Source organism: Jaculus jaculus, chromosome 7, assembly GCF_020740685.1.
Source record: "Jaculus jaculus isolate mJacJac1 chromosome 7, mJacJac1.mat.Y.cur, whole genome shotgun sequence".
Taxonomy (NCBI): Eukaryota; Metazoa; Chordata; class Mammalia; order Rodentia; family Dipodidae; genus Jaculus; species Jaculus jaculus.
Genome location: NC_059108.1, coordinates 124246373 through 124272978, shown reverse-complemented (window position 1 = coordinate 124272978; position 26606 = coordinate 124246373). Strand labels below are relative to the sequence as shown.

General features: G+C 46.7%; 2 protein-coding genes across 4 annotated transcripts in view; both read right to left on the bottom strand.

Annotated features, from left to right (window-relative positions):
- The window catches only part of Plekhd1 (pleckstrin homology and coiled-coil domain containing D1), a 38930-nt gene extending 32210 nt beyond the window's left edge, over positions 1 to 6720 (bottom strand). The window contains exon 1 of the mRNA XM_004649290.2: positions 6536 to 6720. Coding sequence (XP_004649347.1) covers positions 6536 to 6684 — 149 coding nt within the window. The 5' untranslated portion in view covers positions 6685 to 6720. The remainder of the gene's footprint in view (positions 1 to 6535) is intronic.
- A 5672-nt stretch (positions 6721 to 12392) lies between these two features.
- Positions 12393 to 26606, bottom strand: part of Slc39a9 (solute carrier family 39 member 9) — a 51979-nt gene continuing 37765 nt past the window's right edge. Inside the window, exons 4-8 of one of the 3 annotated variants that reach the window (XR_006638080.1) lie at positions 23223 to 23291; positions 21142 to 21227; positions 19799 to 19933; positions 15262 to 16268; positions 12393 to 14934 (exon numbers count right to left, since the gene is read on the bottom strand). Coding sequence is in view for 1 of the 3 variants with exons in the window: in XM_004649288.3 (XP_004649345.2) it covers positions 16038 to 16268; positions 19799 to 19933; positions 21142 to 21227; positions 23223 to 23291 (521 nt within the window). In the remaining 2 variants the exon portion in view is untranslated. Of the gene's footprint in view, positions 16269 to 19798; positions 19934 to 21141; positions 21228 to 23222; positions 23292 to 26606 lie in introns of all 3 variants that reach the window. The other 2 variants (XR_006638081.1, XM_004649288.3) reach the window with 2 other exon arrangements.

Here is a 26606-nt window from a genome sequence, read left to right as displayed (position 1 = left end):
AGGCCCTGGTGTGTCCAATATCTCTCTCTCTCTCTCTCTGTGTGTCTCTTTCTCTCTCTCTCAAATAAATAAGAATTAAGAAAAAAAAAAAGAAAGAAAATGACCAAGGAGCTCATTTGTGAGAAGGTCAACACTACATATGGTCTTATTTATTTATTATTTTTTGTATGTGTATGTGTGTTCCCATGCGCTGTGCGGCAAGCACTTTACTGACTAAGCCACCATCCCAGCCCCTGAGCAGGGTTTTGAAAACCAAGGAGTGACTTGGGAATTGGGAGGAAGTAGAAGGGAGAGAGATCTATTTCAGACTGAGAAGGGCACATACAGAGAATAACGTACTCAAGGTTATCAAAACACGATGGGTGTTACATACAGATAAGTGCCAAGGAGGTAGTCAAGGGTGCAAGGGAGGGAGAAGGCGTGAGCTCGGGTTAGAGAACCAAGGCTGAGAGTGGCCAGGCTCCCCTGCACACTGGAGGGGCTAAGGCTTTTAACAAGTACTGCGAGGTCAGCATATAAGTTTAGAAATTGGAGGGAGCCTCAAGGAATCTACAGCCAGAATAGGAACCAAGTTATTAGGAGGTAAAAATAAGCAGAGCTAATGAGTCGTGGATAGCACTGTGATCACAGCTAGTATGCATGACAGGATGGGCACGGATGCCATCAAGCATGAACTAGGGAACCCAAGAGGAGTTTTCTTTCTTTTTTAAAAAATATTATTTATTTATTTATTTGCAAGCAGAAAGAGACAGAGAGAAGAGAGACAGAGAGAATGGGCATGCTAGGGCCTTCAGCCACTGCAAATGAACGCCAGACGCATGTGCCACCTTGTGCAGGTGGCTTTAAGCGGGTACCGGGGAATAGGACCTGGGTTGTTAGCCTTTGCAGGCAAGTACCTTAACCGCTAAGCCATCTCTCCAGCCCCCAGGAGGAGCTTTCTTACTCATGGCACCCTTCTCCCCTCCCCTGCCCAGGCTCTGACAGTAATAAGGGCCTAACTAATGGTTAACTTTGGCCTCACAGACCCAGCTGCAGCTGAGGCAAATGCCTTCTATATCAAGCAGGTCTTGTTAGAAAAGAGCACGGTCAGCCCTTCTGCTGAGATCTTCAATGTTTGGGCATGTACAACAGGTGGGGGGAGAAATATAAAATTGGGGACATCTTGGAGGGGAGTGGGAAAGAGGCATGATGGGCTGATACAGAGGGTAGAGAATCCCAAGAGGCATGTAGGAGTTTGGGTCCTCCGGGGTCAGGAGAGTGGGAACAAAGCACAGAGTGGAGACGGGTCTGAGGGTGTGCTTGCCCTTTTATCATGCTCTCAGCCTGCATTGTGGTCACACCTGCCCTTCAGCAGAGCTTGCTGGCCCACAGGACCACGTGCACACGGAGACTAAGGGATGGACCAAGCTCCGCCTCAACTATGCAGCAATGACCAGCCACAGCCCATGGCAGGGCATAGCATTCAAAAGGGAGGAAACCCAAGTCCAGAACTTCCTAGGGATGAGCAGGAGCTCAGAGCAGGCCTTCGACCTCTCTGAGATTTGATCTCCGGGCCTCACTCTCAAAGGGCAACAGGAGCCCACCTATGGATGGGTGTGTTGGGCATGGGTTCCCAGCAAGGGCAGGGAGAGCTGAGTCCCAGATGACACCATGGCTGTGACAACAGGTTGGAACATCCAGCCTAGCTGTTCTCTCTTCCATCAGGCACAAGTTTCTAGAAAGGTCCAGCCTCTGTTCTCCCTTACTTAGAGCCCCTCAAGTCACCAAGAGTGGGCACAGGGGTGGAACTGACGAACTACGGGGCCGGGCGTGGTGGTGCACGCCTTTAATCCCAGCACTGGGGAGGCAGAGGTACGAGGATTGCCATGAGTTCGAGGCCACCCTGAGACTACATATTGAATTCCAGGTCAGCCTGGGCTAGAGCGAGACCCTTCCTCGAAACAAATAAAAGAAAAGAAAAGGAAAGGAAAGAAAAGAAAGAAAAAGAAACCATTGCAGAAGGGGCACAAGGAAGGCAGAGACAATACAGCTTCTAATGGATAGCTCTTTCTGTCTCTCCCGGGTGGCTTGTATATACAGGGCATGCTCATTCCAAGTGATGCTGCATGCTTGGCATCAGGTTGAGAGTGGGCAGAACAGCAGAAATGCTATCTGTGAGGTGCAGGGGTTCCTGGAAAGATCATAATTGAGGGTGCTAAAAAACTTTAGCCCACAACATACTGAAGACACACTTAATATTTAAAACAGGCACTGGTGTGGGGTACCCAGGGCCCCATCAACTGTTCCCCACTTTCTTTGGTAGACTCAAGGCACCTGTAGCATTATGCGTGGACCATGGTGTGATTACCTCACCCTCTTTTTGCAGATGAGACCCTGAGGGAATGCACCATAGCCGAGGCCACACGGCAAGTCACTGGCGGAAACAGCTGCGAGTTACTTTCCATCTCTTGCCCAGCTGCTCGCTGATGAGGTTACGGCCTTTGGTGAAGTCCAGCACACACAGCAGCTGAACTGTCTGTGAGGTCCAGGCCTGGCCCCGCATACAACTGAGAGTCATTTTCACATAGGGATGTTAGCAGCCACAGAAAGAGGGGAACAGGACAGAAGCAAGGCTTGTCTCCATAGCTGACTCACTGGACTAGCAGACCTGGCCTGGGTGAGTCAACTCGTGACCCTAGGGAAACCTGAGTGAGGGCCACTTTATGGCTGTGCAATCCACAGAGAAAGTGTCCATCTTCCTAACCCAAGGGTTTGGTGTGAACTTAATGCCCTCAAATCAGAGGGGAATAGGGCTTTGGGGAGAGGGATCTGGGGAGACTCACAAGGTACCTTCCCCCACATCTGTGCCCCAGTTTTTCTACCTGTGGGCGTGGAGGAAAGGCATCTCTGGAATGAAGAGGCGGTAGAGCCAGAGGGTGAAAAACACTATGAATTCTCCAGAACAAGGCACATTGGCCACGGCTGATGCCCTGGAGACAGAGATGCTGTCGCCCAAGCCCTTGCTTTTTTGCTTTTTTTTTTTCAGTGCTGAAAGAACTCCTTTGCTCTTCTTCCTCCGGCCTCCTCCAACCTTCCTTCACGCATCCCAAGGAGAATCCCTGCTCTCCAGCTGCCACCTGGCCAGGCCCCCCACCCCCATGCCGTCACTATGGCAGAGAACACAGGTAGATTATTTAAGGGGGGGCTTCAGGGCCCCCTCCACAGCAGAGATACCTCAGCTGTGTTCGTGCGGCATCTCACGCAGCCAGCTGTGGAGCATGCCGCATGAGCCAGAAAGGAGACCAAGCATCAGTGTCAAGCATGAGGCTGCCTCTGGCGCTATGGAGCTGACATGCTAGACACTTGTCCACCGCTCTCTGACAAAGCTTGGTATTACAGAGTCATCTCTGGCAAGAAGTATTCAAAGACAAAGACAAAAATCACATTCCAGGCCCTAAACCCAGGTGTAATGAGAGTCTTCTGAAAACTTTTTGATATAGTAACTATCACCTGTAGAGGCAATCTAGCTTCATCTGGGCAGGTGGCTGCCTGGCACCCAGGATTGTATGGACACTGTTTACCTGGTAGTCATCACACATCTTAGATGCCAGAGGCAGAGGCCCATCAGTATTCCACAAGGGGGTATGGCTGGTGTGCTGGGCCAAGACCAGTCCTAACTGGCCACCTCTCATATGTGTGTGCATGTGTGTGTGTATAGAGGGTTCACTGCCAAAGAGTACAGATGTCCCTGACACCTCTCGTGTGTGTGTGTGTGTGTGTGTGTGTGTGTGTGTAAGGGGTTCAATGTCAAGTACAGATGTCCCTGTCCCAGGAGGGTACTGGCTGGGCCCTCTACATTAGAGTCTCTGGCCTCAGAAGGTACTGGAAAGGGGTTTGATAGAGTGTTGGACAAAGTACTAAGCCTAGGAAAGAGTCTGGCTTGGGTCCAGCCCACCCATCATGGCCCTGATCTTGAGGCACCCAGGTCTTTACGTCTCTGTGGTTCACTGAGGAAGAAAAGTTTAGCATCTTACTCTCTAGATACCACTCCTAAACTCTCTGCTAATAAATATTTCAATCCTTTCCCCTACTGTTGCCCTTGGGAAAGTAAGCAATGAGCTCAAGGAGGTCTTTGCATTGAGGGAGGTAGGGCTGCTTGGGCGGGGGAGGGGTGGCTGGAAACTCCTAAGACAGACCCTGAGAAGTTTTACAGAACCAGTTCCATCCTGTCCACTGATTATTTATGCAGCACAGAGCCCTTCCAGACCCCTCCTCTTAGCTGCCTGCCAGGGCATCGATCGCCCTAATGGCATGCCTCTGTAGTGGTTGCCCTAGACTGCCCTGTCCCCAAGCCTTCCTGTGGTCACTAATTAGCTGAGGTCTAGAGACTGTACTTTCATGAGTGGGAAACTGGAGCCCAGGGGACCCTGCTTGGAAGCAAGAGGGGATTGAGCTGAGCTAAGCAGCATGCCTTCTCCGAATCTAGACCCTCTGGCTTGATGGTGCTGACTTGAGGGCAAATTGGTGTGTGTGTGTGTGTGTGTGTGTGTGTGTGTGTGTGCACGCACATGTGTGTTCCTCCCAAAGCTGAGAACGTAGATCAAGGAGGCCTACAGTGGGCAGGTGAGATGTTAGCTCTTGCCTGAGCCCCAGAGGATGAGAGCGCCTTTACCCAGTGATGGCTCCTGAGGAAGGAAGGGAGCAGAGGTGACAATCTCTTTAGAAGGGACTTGATTTGGAGCTGTATCTATAGAGCACACAACTGTTAGGACTCGGAATTATTTCAGGGGTGGCTGTGGGGACCACTGATGGAGATTCTTGGGCCCCAAAGGCCACAGCTGAAGCACTACCACCCTGCTTTTGGCTCAGACTTTCCCCCCAGCTACTTTCAGCCCCAAATCAACGGTGTGTGCAGGAACCAGGCTCCTCTGTACGTACAGTGGGAAGGGGAAAGCTAGGAGACCTACTCTGGGGCTCTCAGACACCCACCATATACGGGATGCAATCAGGCGAAAGGGCCTGGCTAGAACAATCTTAAATGATGGGCCACAGGGGAATAGCTGGTTCAGTAGCCAGACTCTGATGGAGAGAGGAGCGCTGGCCCCGGAGTGCTTGTGGGAAGCTGGCCCTTGATAGATATATGTTACTGCAGTTGAGTGATGTTGGACTAGGGAGCAGCTCAGGGTCATCTAATGGTGCTTGAGTCTACAAGCAGCCCATCACTCCCACACAAGGGCCTTGGTGGCCACAGGCCCCTCCTTGTCCTCTGCAGCTGCAGCTCAGACGGAGCCCTCCTGTACAGCTCTCCATAAGCCCCTCACATAACCTTCAGGCTGTTCCAAGCCTCTACTTAATGCATCAGAGATGGTCTTAACTTGGGAAAAACTCAAGGGACCTGCATCTCATTAAATCCCAGAGAGAAATCGGCCAGAAGTAATAAACGTGCATGAAACCAGCTCTGTACAATGTAAAAATCCCATCTGCAGCCCTCAGGTCTTACAGGAATATTAAATTATTCATCACAATCGAACATCAGAACTAACCACACTAACTACCACATGCACACGATTGTGGTCCTGAGAGTATCTGAGGCCCCTCTGCTCAGGGCAGACTCACCCTGTGGGATGGATAAGGTCACACCCTCCAAGGTGGGGTGGGGGGAGGGAGGAAGGGGGGTGGGGCAGAGCCTGAGTTCTTGAGGCCATCCCAGCAGCACAGCTGAGACTGGCTTGAGGGTGAAATCTGTGCAGAAGACGGCCCCGTTGCCCCTGCCACCAGTTTTGTGAGCTTTCTGCAAGTCCAGGTCTGTGGGGTGCCCCCTCTCCCAATACCTCCCAGGCTCATTTGTAAGTGGAGAGCAGCTGTTGACATCCAGGGCCTCTACTAGGAGCCGGGGAGGCTGGTGCTGGTAGACAGGCCCGGGGCTGCTCGGGATGTCCTCACCATCCCTTCCAAACGTCAGTGCTTTGGACAGCTATCATACAGACCACCTTCACGCACCTCCAGGAGTATGTATGTATTCATCGAGGCACAGCTGGAGACCTTGCTAACACTCCCGCACAAACATTTCCTGCATCTCCGCTCTCTTCCGGACTTTTCCTTAGGGCCACTGCTCTGGCTTGTTCAAATTCTGTGTGAGGCTGAAGATGGCTGGGTGGATGGGACACTTCATACGCTCTAGGCCTTGATGAAGTGATGGAATTGGCTGTAAGGGTGTCGGGGAGGATACCTCTGGCTGGAGACCAGTGTGGCCCAAATCTGACCTAGTACAGCGCAATCTCTTTAGCCCACATTCATTCAGCCTGTCCATGCAGGACTAAGTTCATTCCAGAGAATTCGCCACCATCCCCAAGGCCCGTGACTCCACCCTAGCTTTCACAGACGGGACCCTGATCTTCCAGGGGGAAGGTAGCGTTGAGTGAAACTGGGGAAGGCCAAGGTCACCGAGGAAGGCAGGGGCAGGCCAATGACTGGACGGGGTGGGAAGAGCCCTGGGTGTCCCCATCCCAAGTCCCGGCGAGGGGGAGGAGAAGGGAGGCGCGGGGACCGCACTCACCGCCGGGACCACTTGGCCGACGGCCGGCCGAAGGGCCGCTTCCACAGCACCCCGTAGAGCTGCACCTTGGTGCTGATGTCCAGCGCGTCGGCGTCGGCCTGCTCCAGGGACGGCGATGGCGACACGGAGTTGGACTTGGACGTGAACATCTTGGTGCGGTGGCGTTGCCCTGGACCGGTCCACCCTCTCCCCAGGACCGCCAGGGACAGGGAGGACGGCGGGAAGCGGCGGGGCACGGTGAGCGCGGGCGGCTCGGGGCGCCGTCGGGGCGCGTCCGAGCGAGCGGAGACACGGAGCGGCTGCGGCCCGGAGCGGCTGCATGGAAGCGCGGGCCGCCGGCGGCCGGCCGGGAACTCCGCGGGGAGGGCGCACGGGCCGCGGGCTCCCCGCGCCCGCCCCTCCCGCGGGGGCAGCCTCGATTCTGGCGGCGCGGATTGGCTGGGAGTGGCAGGTGAGTTGCCAATCAGAGCGCGCGCCGGCTGCTGGGCCCGGGCTCGGTGCGTGCGTCCGGAAGGTCCCCGCGGGTCGCTGGGCTCAGGATTTGGCCGCTGCACCTCCCCACCCCCCCCCCAGCCCAGGCGGTCAGCGCCACCCGGGTTCCCTTTGGCGGTCAGACCACATCTGCTTGGGATGGGTGAGGCAGTCCGCAGACACCTTCCCGCCTTGGGGTAGGGGAAAGGGACAAGGGCGTGGCGCCAGAGACTGGGCTGGGGGCTGCAACCCAGGCAGTACAGGTCTGCAAAGGGGTTGGAGCCTTGGTTTTCTCACCGGTAAGGAGGAGACGCCCGGGGGCTGGGGAGATAGCTTAGCCATTAAGGCCCTTGCCTGCAAAGCCAAAGGACCCAGGTTCGATTCCCAGGACGCACGCAAGCCAGCTGCACAAGGTGGCACATGTGTCTGGAGTTCGTTTGTAGCGGCTGGAGGTCCTGGCACGCCCATCTTCTCTCTCTAAACATAGGAGACGCCCGGACCCCTGAAGGCAGGCGGAGGGTGAGAGGCAGGTAAGTGCCGGTCCCCTGAGGAGTTTCCATCAAGGTTGGCTCCCACAGGTGGGTTTTACTTTGCGCGGCGGCCTCCACCTCCACCAGATCGGGTTCCTTTTCCTGGGACTTGGCAGTCTGTGTCCTCGGCATTTGGCACTCAGTGCCAATCTGAAACTATCAGTGTAGCTTGTGTTCGTGATTTATCTGCGCGCCTAGCCATGCTCTTTGGGGCGACGAGAGCTTCGTCCACTTCCGCCCCGCTTAGGGTAGGTGTCACTTTCTGGCCTGGACAGACCTCAGCCCAGACCCTTGGGAACGCCTCCCTCTGCCTGCGGATGGAAAGGCGCTCCAGTGGAAAAGCACTCCAACGAGGAAATGAGTTTGCGCAGCCGGAACTGGCCCACTGTCTCTCCCCATCCCCCTTTAGCTCTACAGTCTGTTTTTTCCAGGCTAAGGAGATACAGGGCATCTCGGCACGATTCGTCTCTGTCCTTGGTAAAACGACTTTCCCATCCAGAGTCTCAGATTCCTCCTATGTGAGATGAAGATGTGAGATCGGAACAAAAGCTTGCAAATGGTCATCTGAGAACCAAGTCTATTTACACATTAATTTGCCTCAAGAAACATTGAGGTATACTAAATACATACATAGTACAATGCATGGATCTTAAGGACTTAAAAGTATTTTTTAAGGCTTATTGCAAGGAGAGAAAGAGAAAGGGGTGCACCAGGGCCTATTGCTACTGCAAATGAACTCCAGATGCATGGGCCACATTGTGCGTCTAGCTTTATGTGGGGACTGGGGAATCAAACTGGCACAGGCAGGTTTTAAAGCAAGCACCTTTAGTGACCGAGTTATCCATCTCTCCAGCCCCTTAAGGACTTAATGAATGCATATATATCATTTATTTGATGAGAGTAATGACCACCTCAGAGCAAGAGGCAGAGCATTTAAATTCCTCACACCCCTTTCCAGTCAACCTCATCCACAATCATTTCTATCACTCATCACCATTTTCACAGTATCTTACACTGTTAGACCTGAATGCCTTTAAGGGGCATCCTTCAGAGAGCTCACCATTATGCTGTCTTAGCTGCCTGGCTCATCCTCCCTGTACACTTTTCTTTCTCTTCGTCTTTTTTTTTTTTTTGCCTTTGGCTTGCTGGAGCGCAAACCAAGTGCTCTACCACTGAGCTACACCCGCAGGCTCCAAGAGACACTTGGGTTTGTGATCCTCCTAATATCTGAAAAGTTACTGACTTTGGGAGTCCTGCTCTTCTTAGATCCTGAGAAACTTCCGTTAGGAGTCTCAGTGTGGAGCTCATGGGGCACAGGGACAGGACTGAGTTGCAGGTAACAAGAGGACGCAGCACAGGCAGGCATGGGTGTTCCTAGGAAAGATAGCTGAGATGGTTCAGGCTGCCTCCCAATTGCAGCAGCAGCAGAAACAGGAGCGCTGCCTGCAGGTGCCAGGAAGTGGGCTCCTGTTAGCTCGACCCAGCAGCAGCCACGCGCTTTGCACATTGGTTCTGCAGCAGGCTTTTTATTTTTTTTAATTTTATTTATTAACTTATTTTGGAGACAGAGAATGGGCACACTAGGGCCTCCAGCCACTGCAAACTCTAGACCTATGCGCCACCTTGTGGCTAGAGGCCCTGGCACGCCCAATCTCACTCCTCCTCCCTCCCACTGTCTCTAATAAATAAATAAAAATAAATCATGCCAGGTGTACTGGCTCATGTCTTTAATCCCAGCACTTGGGAAGCAGAAGTAGGAGGATTGCTGTGAGTTCAAGGCCACCCTGAGAATACAGAGTGAATTCCAGGTCAACCTGGGCGAGAGTGTGACCCAACTACAAAAAACCAAAAATAATAAAATAAATATATAAAATGATTCTGCAAATTTTGCCTCAGGCCATCCACATATCCTTGCTGAATCAGCTCAGTGGCAGCTTTGGCCTCTTGTGAAGACAAGGGTGAGCAGTGGGCCATGAGTGAAATCCTAAGGGAAGGGCTGAGGGAGCCCAGGTGCTCCCCAGAAATGTCCTTTGTCTTTTCATGGGAAAAAATAGGAGCACATCTTTCTTCAGTGACAGAGAAACCTCAGCTAACAGCTAATGCTAGGTGCCACACCGCCAAGCAGCAAACAGCATGGTCGACCACCAGATACTTCAGTGGCTTCTGTTCTTCTAGAATAAGCAGCCCAGATGCCAGATGAGGCATGGGAAAAGCTTTTCTGGTACCACTGAGTTCTCTGCCTCGCTGGTGGGAGTGCTGAATGTCCTGCTAAGAGCTCTAGGGAAGACAAAACAAGTCAAGGCTCCAAGCCAAGGAAGTCAGGGCTGCCGGATCCATTTTTTTCTTCATTCTTTGAAACAAGATCTTGCCCAGGTTGGCTTTAAACTTGCTATCCTCCTGCCCCTGCTTCCCAAGTGCTGGAATTACAAAGCATGCTTGGACAAGGCTTATCAGCAGCCAAATGAGACCTGCTGGGATGAACACTCAGGGTTCTAAAAGGGCCTCCTCCCGCGTAGGTGTGGAGCTGATGCTCTCAGTGTGTTGTTTACAGCTTACCTGGTTCACCTAATTGTGACAAGAGGCCAGAGGGTACATTTTACTTTTAGTTTCCTTGACATGAATCACAAGGCTACATGTTTCCAATGCAGCATACACCTTTTTGAAGTGTGAGCTGAGAAACTTCTAAACCATTTTCAGTGTGTCCGCCTTGGTTAATAATTTCTCAATTGTCAACTCACCCAAGGCTCACAATTCCTGCAGAATGGGAGAAACCGTTCTAATTGCACAACATTCTTGCTGGATTTGGCCATGGCTCCTGATGGCAGGTATATGCTTAAATGATGTGGCTGTTACCCATAGTGCTTGGGCTCATGTGATGGGCATCACTGTGCCATGAATCAGGTATTAACACAGCCTCTTTACATGAGCAGCCCACAGGAAGGAGCTGTGTGAACGAATACGAATCAGGTTGCAACTCTCTTGTTCTAGATCTCAGACACAAGGCTCACTAAGGAACTCAGGTCAGGAATGGGAAACAAGCGTGCTCTATAGGGAAATGGAGACAAAGGTCTTCCTGGAGTCACAGAAAAGCTGCCAGCAACCTGGACAAAAGTAGCTTTTCCCACAGTGCCACTTCCTCAGCTCCCTGCTCTTTCTGTCCTCAGCTCTACCCACAGCTGCTGTTTCCAGGCTTGCACCACGCAAGGGACTCGGGAGTGATGCTACTCTGCTGTCCTAGGCATCCTAATAGAACCAAGCAGAAATGGCAGGACGATCTGGGCTGCCAGGTGCTGAGGTAGCATCAGGCGCCTCCCTCCTTCAAGCCTAATTTCAGCACTTGAGTTTTCACCCCAGATTCCACAAGCCCATAGCACCAGCTTCAGCTGGCACTACCCCTCCTTTGGTCACAGCTGACCTTCGTCAGTTCTTGCATTCTAATACAGCAGTCTCCTTGCTTTGCAGTTCCTGTTTGCTGCTCTTCTACAAGGGATCCTCTTCACAACAGGGGCCCGGGCACGTAGTGGACGCACAGCAAATGCTGTGTCGCTGCATCTGCACTCAGCCTCTGGTCAGGTGCTCTAGTTTGCTGCTTTGGATTGCTAACCAAATGGAAACAACTGATCTTGGCTCCCTCTCTATAAAACAGAATCTGCTGACAATGCTGGTCCTTGCCTTCTGCTTTGTTTGAGGGAGGCTCAGTGTTCACTGCTGTGTTTAATAGGCTACCTGGCTTGCAAGCTTCCAAGAAAAGTCTTCTGTTTCTGTTTCCCATCTCACCTTAGCCATGCTGGGATTACAGACACCTACTCTAATGACACACTTTCTATGTGGGATCTTAACTCAGGTACTGAACTCACACAACAAGTGCTTTATGCAGAGCCATCTCCCCAATCCAGAGAGTCACCTTTAAAAATTAGGTTTATGGGGCTGGAAAGATGGCTTAGCGGTTAAGCGCTTGCCTATGAAGCCTAAGGACCCCGGTTCGAGGCTTAATTCCCCAGGACCCACATTAGCCAGATGCACAAGGGGGTGCACGCGTCTGGAGTTCATTTGCAGTGGCTGGAAGCCCTGGCGCGCCCATTCTCTATTCTCCCTCTCTTTCCCTCTCTCTGTTGCTCTCAAATAAATAAATAAAAATAAACAAAAATTTAAAAAAAGAATATTTTTTTAAAAAATTAGGTTTATGGAGATGGGGAGGTAATATGATGGAGAATGGAATTTCAAAGGGGTAAGTGGGGGGGGGTATTACCATGGGATTTTTTTTATGATCATGGAAAATGTTAATAAAAATTAAAAAATAATAAAAAAATTAGGTTTATGGAATATGGCTGGGTGCGGTGGTGCACACCTTTAACCTCCACACTTGGGAGGCAGAGAGGGGGTGAGTTCAAGACCAGTCTGGCTTAGCAGTTAAGGAGTTTGCCTGCAAAGCCAAAGGACCCAGGTTCAATTCCCCAGGACCCATGTAAGCCAGAGGCACAAGGTGGCACATGTATCTGGAGTTCATTTGCAGCAGCTGGAGTTCCTGATGTGCCCGTATTTATTCATTCATATTTTTTTTCCTCTCTCCCTGCCTCTTTCTCTGTCTCAAATAAATTAAAAAAACAGAAAAGAAATATAAAAATTATGTTTACAACAGCAGCAAGGGAAAGGTGAAGAATATCAATAGATTTGTAGTTGTTTCTAGAGCAGATGGTATATTGAGTCCTCAATTTTTCACCTACCCTTGATCCTCCCTTGCCCATAGGCATATAGTAGGTACATCTTTCCTGTTTTTCACGGCTTGTGATGTGACCTATGGGTCAACTGTGGTCACCAAAAAGAAATACTGCCAACATATAAGAGCCACTCACATATAGTATGCACTAATAAAAATTTAATATCATAAATCAGAAAACAGCAATTTTTAAACCATTCACAATTAAGGTGGAAAGAGACAAAATTATAAGGCAGCCATCCATGGAATGATTTCATGTGTACAAAGGATCCAGAAAAAGGAACATTTAAAATAACCACTGAGGCCACCAAACCAGGGGAACTGTAGTCTTATCACGCCATGAGAAACCCAGCTTGCAGAAAAATCCCAGCTTCCAGACAAAGAGCAAAGCCAGTCACTCATTAGACTGAACTTATCTAAATAAGTCCTTCCTCACTAGTGACACATCTCCTTCAAGTCTTGTGAAGTGCATCGAGATGTCTCAGGCAAAAAGAAAAAAAAAAGGTTGCACCCTTGGTTCATTTGCGTAGCATCTTCTCCAGTGCTCCTGAGGGACCGTTCTGTACTGAGCAGAAATTTTCTGTTGCAAGGAGAAATCCCCTATAGGACAACTGCCAAAGCTATCTCCCTTGCACTGTAGCATTTGGGATAAATGTGGTCATTCTTCTCAGTCTCTTAAGGGACACAGGCCCAAGAGTCAGGAGCATTCTTCAGGGCTTGTGCTGTTGACATACAGTTCCCAACTTCAGGACCTAGCTAGCTACCATGTGTGTCAGGGCTTAACACACTCTGATGTTGGTGTGTCCTCCTAGTTCTAACCATTGAAAAAGAGAAAAAACTGGGCAGTGACATTCAGACATAGACTGGTTAAAAAAAAAAAAAAAAATAGCATTTTCTTCTTTGTACAAGCAATGGCACCTCAGAACAGCTACTCCCTTTCTTTTCTCTAATGATCCAAAATAGCAGAATAGGTTGACTCCGCTGTTTTGAACAGGACATGAGAAAGTGAAATGGGGGAGGGACAGGACACACGGCCTCTGTAGGTAGTACTGTTTCTAGCTCTCAATTCCAGTGCAGAACCTCTGCCTACAAAGCAATCTGCCAGCAGCACGCCCGGTAGAACAGACATTCACCTGGACCACTGCTCTTTGGTGATGTGGGGACGGATAAGCAGGAGCTGGAGAACAAGTGAGGGAATTATCAGTAACATTTTTTCAACTTAATCTGCCATGTAAGAGAGCGCTTGGAATCCGAAGGACACCTATGCCTACCAAGGAAATGGACTCAAATTGTCATCAAGATTGCTTTGGTTGTGAGGAAGGACTGCCCATGCTTTTCATCAATTGCTTCTCTTTGGTAGCCAATAATTCCACTTGTAGTCACGGCAGCAGCTTACGTTAGCGCCAGTGTTCTCAAATGTATCAGAACATTAAGGCATACACATCCAAGGAGCAGATTTAAGCAGGAGGAAAATGGAACTGAAATCTACTATGAGGTGAAGGTTGAGATGGCCTCTCTGGGGACACTGGCCACCATGTGAACAAGATCTGCCGCCTCCCTTGAAAGAGGCCCCTGCCATGCTGTGTGGTTTCCTGCTGCCTGAAGATGTGTTTAAGCCCTATTAAGATTTTATGGCTATTTCTGCCTACTGCCCGGGGGAGAAATGAGCAGTTCCAAGGCAGCAGCTTTAGGATCTGGGAAAGCCCCCAGCTTCGGAGAGCTTATTAATATTGAGGTCCAGAAGGGAAGGCAAATTTATAAGTTCAATGGTTCAGTCCTTGCCAGAGTTCAAGGCCCTGTCCAGCAAATTATTCTAGCCACATGTTTAAGCACGAATGGCAAGGCACTGCTGAAAGAGGCTTTGGCCAGCAGAACAAATTTCTGACCACTGCACATAATAAGATAGAAATCACTTCTACTTGAACCAAACCAGACACAAAAACCTGCTATGTACTTGACACAGTAAATTTCTAGAAAGAATCAAGGCAACCGTACTTTGAAGGATCAGATGAGACCAGCCTCTCCTGAGTCGGCTGTTACTGCCTAATCAGGAGTCATTCAGACTTCCCACACTGCATGTCCGGGTTTAACATTGGATGCAATGGTTGCCAGCTTCGGTACAAAACTACGTCCTATTTCTGCTGCTATCTTCACTGTAGCCAGCAGAGGACTCAAATACAATTCCACAGCTGCTGACACAGTGACAAATCTAGGAGAAATAAAGAAATCACAGGCATGCTGGCTTATGTATTATAGAAAACACTTTACAAATGACTAAACCCAGTGCTCTGAAGAAACTAATGTTGGCTCTCTCTTCATTGTTATGTGGTGTGAAGTGGTACAGAAAAATCAAAATAAATTAATACAGTATTATACACTTATTGACAAAACAGGATTTTGCATATTTTGGCAAATGTGGAAAAATGACCCCTTGCTGCCTCAGTTGTGTAAGTCATCAGGCTTTTAGTGACTGTGTCAATTCACATGTGAGGAGATGATATTTTGAGGGCTTAACTAAGCTGTATTTGACACAAAGGTGACTTATCTGAAGGGAATGAAGACTAGAGACCAATATTATCTTCTTATCACAGCTCAAGAAGTGGTTGTCCTGATGAGAATTCACCTCACACAAGTACTGACATCGTCACCAGCAGTTAGCAGCAAATTGTGGGGAGAAGGGCCTGGAGGGAAAAGTTAAGGAGAAAAGCATGGGAAAGACCAAGACAAAGAGACATGATTTCAATAAGCTTTAAGCTAGTAGGCAGACACTTCCCTCTTTTGATACAGCTAGACTTTCTGTATGCTACAGGTGCTATGTGAACAGAGGAAAAGCTCAACACGCTGGACAAAGACTTAGCCAACGGCTCTGCTAAAAGAAGTACTTAGAAAAAAAGAAGGACCACACACATTTTGACAGTCTTACTTAAAAAAATAAAAAAAGTCATTACAAAGATGTCAGCAACTCCAAATTCATTTTAAATTTAGTGTTCCTTAATTTCTAAAGATACTTTGTGATCAGACTGTTGCTCTTGAAGGAAAGCCTAGGGCCAAACCTCCTGGCATTTGGCTCCTCTTTAAGAATGCGCTGGGGGCAGAAAGGTTGTGAAACACCAGTCACTCTTCAGAAGCTGGTCCCCCTTCACTGCTCCACTGGATGGAATGGCAGGCAGCAATGGATGTGTTTAGGACTTGACATCCCTTTCAATGGAGATCTCTTTCGAGTAAAAGGTCAGCTTTTACTGTGTCTCCTGCCTTAATTTCCTTACTCTAATCCCAAACTAACTGCCATTACCTTTAGCATCTAAGAGTGTAGGCGATGCCACCTTCTATCAAGGCATGTGGCAGATGCTAAAGCAATCTCCCACAGTGAGAACCATGTTAAGAATGAACAGGTGAAGTGGCAGAGCCTCTAAGCTAAGGAGAAAACATTGAGCTTAATTATAGAATACTGCGTTTTCATAATTACTATTCCACTGCATGAAGTTCTTCACTTTTCTTTAAAACTAAATTCCATCTTCCCTGAGAATAGGGTTAAGAGAAACATCAACACTCAATATGCCAAAGGCCCTTTAAAAGACAACACAAGTCGATGCCTAACCACAATGTTCCTGATACATGCTTTTTCATTTCCCCAGAATTGACTCTCACCTCCCTCTGGATTCTACGAACACAGGTGGAGATGGGCAAGGCGAGACAAAGACACTGAGGAAGTGAGGAGCAGTCACACATGGGCTGTTCTCCTTGGATGGCAAACGGCCATGGACTGAGGCTGGAGTCTGAACACTTAATGCTGGTGTCCTATTGACAGGATGAGTGGGATGAGGCAACCCAGAACCAGGGCTGTCACCTCCAGGCGGCTGAGGCCTCTCCCTCCGGTGGTGTCTGGTTTGTGGCTGTGTCCCATTCCACCCACCTCAGGGAGGACATGGACTGTGGCAACATAAAGAAATGTCCCAGCAGAAAAAAGCATGGCCACTCCAGTGGCATTGACCTCTGAAAGAGCTTCTTTACTGCTCTGTGAATTAAAAGAAAGAGAAAAATTTAAGTCAAATAAAATTCAGGGTCAGGAATAAGTCTGACTATTTCTACCTTGAGATCAGAGTAGCTCTATGCCATTTATGGAGAGCTTCCAAATAAAGATTTCAGAATACCAGTAAAGTATACAATTGCTGCTTAAGATTTCACTCGAGGGCTGGAGAGATGGCTTAGTGGTTAAAGCACTGGCCTGCAAAGCCTAAGAACCTATGTTCAACTTTTCAGATACCACCTGAGCCAGATGTACAAAGGTAAGGCAAGCATAAGGCTGCACATGCCCACTAGGTGGCAAAAGTGTCTGGAGTTCAATTGCAGTGGCTAAGGCCCTGGTGTGCCAATTCTCTCTTGCGTTCTCTCACTCTCTGTAAAATAATAAAATAAAATTCATTTGAAATCAACAATTTTTAATCATGTATACTTACGGAGTTTACAGATAGTCTGAGTTATGAATACAATGTAGAATTACTAAATCTAACTCATTAACATATGCATCTCAAATGCTTTTTTAAAGTTTACTCTCATCAATTTTGAAGCAAATACTATTATTAACTATAATTGTTTTACAAAACAAATTTTAAGTGCTGGTTGAACAAGTTTTGCCTATATTCGAGATGGAATCAAGATCACATTAATGCAGACAGTGTTTCAGGCACCGATTCATTTTCTCCAAAAGTAACAAGTATCCTCTACACAGCAGGTACAGATTTTAAGCCAGATGTTTGATACACATGCTAATCAAGATGCAACAGCTGCCCTCAGAGAGCTTATGATATAACTTGTTAATCCTCCTGCCTCAGCCACCCAAGGGCTGAGGTTACAGACATGTGCCACCACACCTGTTATCATTTGCTAATCTCTATACAACTAAATTGCAGCCTTTTCTATTAAAAAAATACACCAATCAACTAAGACAATCAAATTGTCAAGAAAAGAACTTGCCACAGATAACCAAATATCTCCAGAATTATCAGTATCTTCCTGTAAAAAGTTCTAATGGAGGGCTGAAGAGATGGCCTAGTAGGTAAGACACTTACTTGCCTACAAAGTCAAAGAACTCAGGTTCAATTCCCCAGGACCCACGTAAGCCAGATGCACAAGGTGGTGCAAGCTTATGGAGTTTATCTGCAGCAGCTGGAGGCCCTGGCATGCCCATTCTCTCCCTCCATCTGCCTATTTCTCTCACATAAATTTAAAAAAGTTCTAATGAAGTACCGAGTCATATTTTATTTATTTTTGTTTGAGAAAGAGAGAGAGACAAACTCACTCCAGACTCATATGTCACCTTGTGCATCTGGCTTATGTGGGTCCTGGGGAACCAAACCTGGTTCCTTTGGCTTTGCAGGCAAGTGCTTTAACTGCTAAGCCATCTCTCCAGCCCAGAGTCATGTTTTAAAAGAAATGACAAGAGCTGGCTGGGGATGTAGGTCAGTGGTGAATGCTTTCTAGCACATGCAAGGTTTTGGGTTTGATTCCTAGTACTGTAAAAGTAAAAAGATTTTTAAAATAATGTAAAAACTATATATTGCTCATAAGGCTTTTCAAGTAAATAAAAAGGGGACTAAATAACTCATTTGTTAGAATCAAGACCAACAAAACCCTGATTAATAGAAAATTAAGCAGTCTTTAACCATTTCATTTCTCATATATTTCTTTAATTTTTTTTTCCTTTTTATTTGTTTGTTGTTGTTGTTTTGAGGTAGGGTCTTGCTTGCTCTAGCCCAGGCTGACCTGGAATTCACTAGTCTCAGGATGGCCTTGAAGTCATGGTGATCCTCCTACTTCTGCCTCCCGAGTGCTGGGATTGAAGTTCTTTTCTTTTTTAATGAGATAAGAAGGTTGGGGATATTGCTTGGTAATAGAGTGCTTGTCTATCATGTGTGAAACCCTGGGTTCAATTCTAGTACCATCACAAAAATCAGAAGATTGAGTCAGACACGAAACTCAGCACCTAGGGGACAGAGGTAGGAGGATCACTGAGTTTGAGGCCACTCTGAGACTACATAGTAAATTCCAGGTCAGCCTGGGCTACAGCGAGACCATACATCAAACAAAACAAAACAAAACAAAACCAGGAGAGTCATATATTCCTTTTAATACACATTTCACTATATTATATAGTGATGAACCAATGACCTTCAGAAAGGACATGAAGAAAAGCAGTTACTGAGCACAAAAGGGGTGTTGTTAGGCACTACAGCCCAGGTAGACAGAATGGTAAGGCATGAAGTCTAGGAAATGGAGTTCGTGAGTCTAAGCTGACAAATGGCATGCCAGTGCAGGTGTGAAGCAGCGTTAAGTGATAAAGAACGACATTTTGCAACATGACAGTGAACAGAAGAATCGAAGCCCTAGCTGACTCCAGCCATCTTTGCTTAGCCCTGCTCTCCTAAAAGCTGCCCCTGGCTGCTCCCATATTTCATGTGCCTGTTGAAATATTAAAGGTAGGATGGTTTGGACTTTCTGGATATTTTTCAAATAAAATAAGCATGGCTGGTTATATTACTCTATGTATTTATTTATTTTGGCTTTTCAAGGCAGGGTCTTGCTCTAGCCCAGGTTGACCTGGAATTTACTATGTAGTTTCAGGGTGGCCTCAAACTCATGGCGATCCTCCTACCTCTGCCTCCCGAGTGCTGGGATCAAAGGCATGTGCCTCCATGCCCAGCCATATATTACTTTAAATACTGAAATTCTACCATAAATTTATGAAAGTATTTTTGGAAATGATGGCAAGAATGTTTTCAATTTAAATGATTAAACAAGTCTACAAAGAGTTAAGACATTTATTTGGTTTAGGTTTTTTGTGTTGTTTTTTTTTAAGCATCTTTTTTTTTATTTTTTATTTTTTATTTTTATTTATTTATTTGAGAGCAACAGACACAGAGGGAAAGACAGATAGAGGGGGAGAGAGAGAATGGGCGCGCCAGGGCTTCCAGCTTCTGCAAACGAACTCCAGACACGTGCGCCCCCTTGTGCATCTGGCTAATGTGGGACCTGGGGAACCGAGCCTCAAACTGGGGTCCTTAGGCTTCACAGGCAAGTGCTTAACCGCCAAGCCATCTCTCCAGCCCTGTGTGTTTTGTTTTGAGGTAGGGTTTTGCTCTAGCCCAGGTTGATCTGGTATTCACCATATAGTCTCAGGCTGGCCTCAAACTCACTGAGCAATTCTCCTACCTTTGCCTCCTGAGTGCTGGGGTTCAAGACATATGCAACAACATCCAACAGAAAGAGAAAGAATGGGTGTACCAGGGCCTCTAAACACTGCAAACAAACTCCAAATGCATGTACCACTTTGTGCATACAGCTTTACTTGGGTACTGGGGAATTGAACTCAAGTCCTTGGGCTTTGCAGGCAAGTGCCTTAACCACGGGGTCATCTCTTCAGCCCTAATTTTATTCTTAGTTTGAGAAAGTAATTTAGTTGAGAATGTCAACATAAGAGACCCTATGGTCTAGTAGATGACAGAGAACCTAGACATGTCTACACAAGTGAGGGATGTCAAAACTTACCTTACTTAGTCCCAAGTATGTCACCATGGACATAACTGGTGCTGCCAGTGCAAATACCAGCAAGTGCTTTCTGATTCGATTCCGCTCCAGGCCAGCATGCATCAGGAAGGACACCAGCCCAAATGCTGCTGGAGCCTGGGAATGATAAATACGCTTATTATCACTGACAAGCATGACGGACTTCCACATCAAGAAGTACATGGTGGGGCTGGAGAGATGGCTTAGCAGTTAAGGCGTTTGCCTGCAAAGCCAAAAAGGATCCCAGTTTGATTCTCCAGAACCCAAGTAAGCCAGATGCACAGGGTGGTGCATGTGTCTGGAGTTCGTTTGCAGTGGCTAGAAGCCCTGGTGTGTCCATTCTCTGCCTCCCCCTCCCTCCCCCTCAAATAAATAAATAATATATATATAAAGAAGTACATGGTGGTAGTTTGAATGGATGTCCCCCAATAGATTCAGGAGTTTTATTCAAGCTTGAAACTTGGCTGGAGGAAGTGTTACTGGGGACAGATCAGAATTCCACCAAAGATATGCAAAGTGCCTGAGTTCTGCCTTATGGGGATAGTTCCTGAGTGTGGTAGCTTTTGGTTTTACTCTATGTGTGGACCAGTGAAAGCAGGCCAGCTTCTTGTGCCATCATGGAACTTCCCCTTTTCCTGTAAGCTTCAATAAATCCCTTCCCCTGTTAACTGTGCCTAGTTTGGAAATTCATGCCAACAATACTGCAGCTGACTACAACATACATGTATGTGACTCTAAAGTTTCATACCAAAAACCTAGGTATAGCATCAAGACCAAGCCCTGCCTTTTCAGGAATTAATGTTCTAATTCAAGAAAAGATCCACTGTGTATGTGTACTTGTATGTTTCTTGGTGTTCTTTATGCATACAATTCTATCAAATACAGAAATACACAGAGAATTTAACAGTTTGTTTATATGATCATACAAACATAAAACCTTTCAAGTAAATGTTTAAGAAAATGGCAGCAAAAAAAAAAAAATAAAAATAAAAAAATAGCTGTGGACATTCAACTCTCCAAAATGGGTAACAGTTAAGAAACTAAAGCAAATTCCTATTCCAAAAAGAAAAGAAGAGAAATTTTTCTGAAAAATATATTTGCCTATTTGAGAAAGAGCAAGAGAGTATGGGTGCACCAGGAACTCTTGCTGCTGCAAACTCCAGATACATATACCACTTTGTGCATCTGGCTTTATGAGCAAACTAGGGAGTCCAACCTGGGCCAGCAGGCTTTGTGAGAAGCACCTTTAACTTCTGAGCCATCTCCCCAGCCCACAAAGAGAAAAGTTAACTACCAAATGCAGTCAACACCAAGTCTTGGCTTACCTTATGCAGCATTATAGCCACAAACACAATTAACTGGACACTAGTCTGTGAAGTTGAAGCGGCTGCTCCCAAGGCCACACCATCCGCTGAATGTGGAAGCAATGAAAGAGAAGAGGCTATGAGCGACAGCGGCAGTGCAGTGGCTGGTGTGGGCTCTGCTGAGCCAGGCAGAGCTGGACTTGGCTCCGGGAGGCGACTTGCCCTCTGAACTACAGCTTCAGGGATTCAACAAAACATAGACTTCTTAGGGATTTTCAGGACGGCTAAATATAAATAAAGGACTTAACACCTAGCCAAGTGTATTCAGTAAGTTAGATATTTAAAACATATGTTTTAATTATTATTATATATTATATATATATATTTAATTATTATTAGAGGGAGAGAGAAAGGCACATAGATGACAGGCAGATTGAGAGTGGGCGCTCTAGGGCCTCTGGCCACCGCAAATGAACTCCAGACACATGTGCCACCTTGTGCACCTGGCTTACGTGGGGCCTGGGGAATTGAACCTGGGTCCTTTGGCTTTGCAGGCAAGTGCCTTAACTGCTAAGCTATCTCTCCAGCCCTAAGTTAGATATTTTTATTAATAGAAAAAGTATGAAACTCAAAACACCCATTGATAATCAAAGTGTAATAAGAAGCCGGGTGTGGTAGTGCACGCCTTTAATCCCAGCACTTGGGAGGCAGAGGTAGGAGGACCACCGTGAGCTTGAGGCCACCCTGAGACTACCGAGTGAAATCCAGGACAGCCTGGGCTAGAGTGGGATCCTACCTTGAAAAACCAAAAAAAAAAAAAAAAAAAAAAGTGTAATAAGAGCACTGCCAAGAATTTCAAAGGAAGCATCTCTTTACAAACACTGTGTTGCAACCTAGATGATTCACATGCCATGACTCACACACAGAGGGCTGAATGGATGAATTCTGTTAGAAAACAGCCAGGTCGTAGTGAGCCACCTTTCACATACATTCGTTTGTCCCTGACAGACTCCTACTACTTCACCTGCATTTGGGTTAGGGTTCTAGAGCAAGCCCTGCCAGTAATGCTGAGCCTTTTGTGTCCCATCTACCACCTTAACCTACACTGGGAAGCAGAGCTATTTGGTACCAAAGTGGCAACTCTCTTTTTTCCAATGAGAGCTTAGGGCAGAGGTCAGCAAATCTCTTAAAGGCCACACAAGAAATGTTTTAGCTTCGCTTTGCAGATTACTGGTCTCTTGTAACTACTCAACACTGTCACTGTGGCAAAGAAGCCACAGATGACACATAAATGCATGGGAAGAGCTGTGTTCTAACACGGCCTTGTTCACTTGAACCTCATGCTTTTCAGATGCTATGACATATTCTCCCCCACTCTTTCTTTCACCGTGCTGGGGAACCCACGACCTTGTGCACACCACACACGCTAAATCCCCAACACACACCATCTCCCCAGCCCTTTGTATTTTGGTATGTAGCTCAGCTAACCCTGAACTCACTTTGTAGCTCAGGCTGGTTTTGAACTCTCAATCCTACAGAATCCATCTCTTGAGTGCTGTGATTACAGGTGGGCACTGTCACACCTACCTTAATCACTATACCGAAGTATTAAAAATACAGAAACTGCTGGGTGTGGTAACACACGCCTTTAATCTCAGCACTTGGGAGGCAGAGGAGGAGGATCACCATGAGTTCAAGGCCAGCTAGGGACCACAAAATGAGTTCCAGGTAAACTCAGGCTAGAGTGCAACCCTACCTCAAATAAAAACAGAGCCGGGTGTAATGGTGCATGCCTTTAATCCCAGCACTTGGGAGGTACAGGCAGGAGGATCACTGTGAGTTCAAGGCCACCCTGAAACTACATAGTGAATTCCAAGTCAGCCTGGGCTAGAGTGAGACCCTACCTAGAAAAAAAAAAAAATTATTCATATGTGTGTGTGTAAATGTTTAGGTACAATGCCAACCCAGAAGATGTCAGGACTTCACCAACAGTGTTTACCCCAAAGGTCAGCTTGTGAGCACTCAGTGTAGATGTGCTCAGTGAGTCCTAGCCCTTCCTCAGCGTGGTAAGAAGGGTAGCTCTTATTGTAACCCAAGCTCACCTGCAGCGTGGACAACCAGACCCAGCGTGGTGGTGATTTTGGAGCTGGTAGGTCTTGCTGTTTCTGGATCTGCAGTGGAAGTAAGAAAGAAGCATTGATAACATGACATAAAAACTGCCCAAACATTGGCCTGGAGGTGGTCTTTTTTTTTTTTTTTTTTTAAACTATTACCGTTTTGGGGAAGGCTACTCACTATGTAGCCCAGGGTAGCCTTGAGATGGAGATACTCCTAACTCAGCTTCCTGGATACTAGGCTTAAGGGTATACACTACCAAATCCAGCTGGATGAGTTGTTTGAAAGCTCAGATCTCAAACTTTGAAGTATGTTATCTTTGTCCTTATTACTTTTCCTTCCACTTTAAATACTTGCAAGTTCCCAAATCCTAAAAAGGTATGTGGGAACAAACTCTTGTTTTTGACTCAGGTTTTCCCTCACAAATTCCTGAAATGTGAAACCTCTCTGTCTCAACTTTCCCACACTCCTTAACCCTCCACCACAGTGTAAAAATGCTCTACGGGCTCAGATCACTTCTTTCTAGACCCATCTAATCCTACTGTAGCTTTGTCTTTATTTCAACATGTCACATTTGTCTTTCTCCATCTCACTGCTACCACCCTAGCCTAAATTATCACCGACTCAAACCTACAGTGGCAATGCACTCCCACTGTTTTTCCTTACTCTCATTGTCTGTCACCTTACACAGTTATTCAGAGGCATTTTAAACACTCCCCTTCTCTTGTGTCTGCTAACTAGTTAAACTTTTGCTCTAGCACAGAAATGTAAAGGCCATGTATGCCTTACATTCCTGGGCCAGAACAGTTTACACTGAAACTGGTAAGAAGCATGAGAAAAATGTCACTGATGCCAGGGTAGACAACTATATAATACAACAAGAGTCAGTTATCATCTCACAAAGTCTCCTTCTCACTTGGCATTTGAAATAAAGCACATGAATAAAACCATTAACTCCTAAGTCAACTTTGCAAGGTTAATAGTATGGATACAGTGTTGAATACTTATAATCCTAGTCTTGGGAAGTAGAAGCAGGCACTTCAGGAGTTTAAGGTCATCTTTGGCTACAAAGTAAATTTGAGTCCAGCTACATGAGACCCTGGTCTCAACGAATGAATATAAAGACAGTAAATGCAAAAAAACTAAAAGCCTTTCTAGACACCAAGTTGTTTTTAATTGGGGGAGGGGGGTTGAGACAAGGTCTTACTATGTAGCCAAACTGGCCCTGAGCTCACAATCCTCCTGAATGTTGGGAATACAAGCATGTGCCACCACCTAACTACTCAAGGGTCTTTTGGTTTTGATTTGATTAAGCTTAGTACCCTGACTGTGTGAGAGAGATTAAAGCCTGACATTACATCCATAGCTTTAGTTACTTATTCATCTCCATCATGATTTGTTTGTTTGGTTGGTTTTTCAAGGTAGGGTCTCAATGTAGCCCAGGCTGACCTGAGATTCACTCTGTAGTCTCAGGGTACCCTTGAACTCCTGGCGATTGTCCTACCTCTTCTTCCCAAGTGCTGGGATTAAAGCATCCGCCACCCCGCCTGACCCCATCATGACTTTTTAAAACCTTTATTTGGGCTAGAGAGATGGTGTAGTGGTTACAGCACTTGCCTGTGAAGCCTAAGGACTACCATGTTTGATCTCTCTCCAGATCCCATGTAAGGCAAACACACAAAAGGCAAGCACAAGGTCGCACATGTCCACTAAGTGGTGCAAGTATCTGGAGTTTGAATGCAGTATCTGAGGTCCTGGTACGCCAATTCTCTGTGCCTCTTTCACTCTCTCTAAAAAAATAAATATAAATAAATAAATAAAATCTTTACTTGTAGCTAGGCGTGGGGGCACATGCCTTTAATCCCAGCACTTGGGAGGCAGAGGTAGGAGGACAGCTATGATGTTCAAGTCCATCCTAGGACTACATAGTGAATTCCAGGTCAGCCTGGGCTAGAGCAAGACCCTACCTGGAAAAACCAAAAAACAAAAGCAAACATTACTTGTAAATAGTTTCAAACTTTGAGAGCAGCTTAAAGAATAGTTAAACAATACTCCTATGCCCTTTTTCTGCTGATGAGCTATCTAACCTACTTCATCACTTATATTCTCTCTCTCACTACAACAATCCTTTGACCATTTAAGGATGAGATGCACACAGACACTTCTTTACATGCTTCCTTAGATAAAGGATATCTTACTTAATCACAAGTTTCAACTTCAGTGAACACTGACAGTTTTCTAATTTCAACTGCAGGTTCAAATGCCTGATAATGTCCTTCACAGCACTTTTCCTTTCTAGGAAGGATCCTCTCCAGGATTACATACTGTATTTGCTGACATTTTGAAGAACACATCACCCTCCTTGCACTCTTCCTGGTTTTTAATAAAATAATCCTTTCTTTCCAGTTTGTCCAATGTGTTCTTTGATTGTGTTCTCAGATGGAATATTACATGGGTGGTGCTTCTCAGGGTACCACATATAAAGATGTGGGAAGGGGGCTGGGAAAATGGTTTAGTGGTTAAGGTGTTTGCCTGCAAAGCCTAAGGACCCAAGTTTGATCCCCCAAGACCCACCAGATGCACAAGGGGGCGCATGTATCTGGAGTTTGCTTGCAGTGACTGGAGGCCCTAGCACGCCCATTCTCTTTCTTTCTACCTGCCTCTTTCTCTCTCTCACATAACTACATGAAATATCTAAAAAATAGTTTAAAAAACAAAAAGAAAGAAAAAAAAAAGATGCAGGAAGGATATACCTCTGCTGCCCACAAGTAATGTGAATGCTGAATTATATTCAGGCACTATCAGTATTATTTCATGGATACTTTGGATTCTGTTGTATATGTCTAGAAAATTTGTGTTTCACTTTAACTTGGTTTGGCAAAAAATGTACACTACCTTCTGGGCCAACTATTTTATCATGAGCTGAGTTGCCAGGAGTCTGCTTAAGCATGCAAACATGGTTCAGGGGTTAGCTAGAGACTGAGCAGTTGAAACACAGAATTTGCAGCTGAGTTTCTCCGGTTCTCTCCTATCGAGGACTTCCTTTCTTTGTAGAGCCATGCTTGTCAGGAATTCTGTCCCCTAGTTCCGAAGTTCCTGAGCCTGTCTTGGAAGCTAGGCATGCTGGGATTGCAGACACTAGTGCCACAGCGCTGCCCATGTGCCGAGGATCCAAATTCAGTTTCTGACGTTTATGCAGCAAATGCTTTATCCACTGAGCCATTATGCAAGCCCCAAGGAAGGACTCTTTTCTTTAAAGAATCTGGAGGAGATGTGAGCAGACCCCTGGGGGCGGGAGCACAAACATCCCCTCAAGCCCACCCTCCATGCAGCCCCAGCTGCGGCTGTTTTCTCTCTTGTTCTCGCGCCTT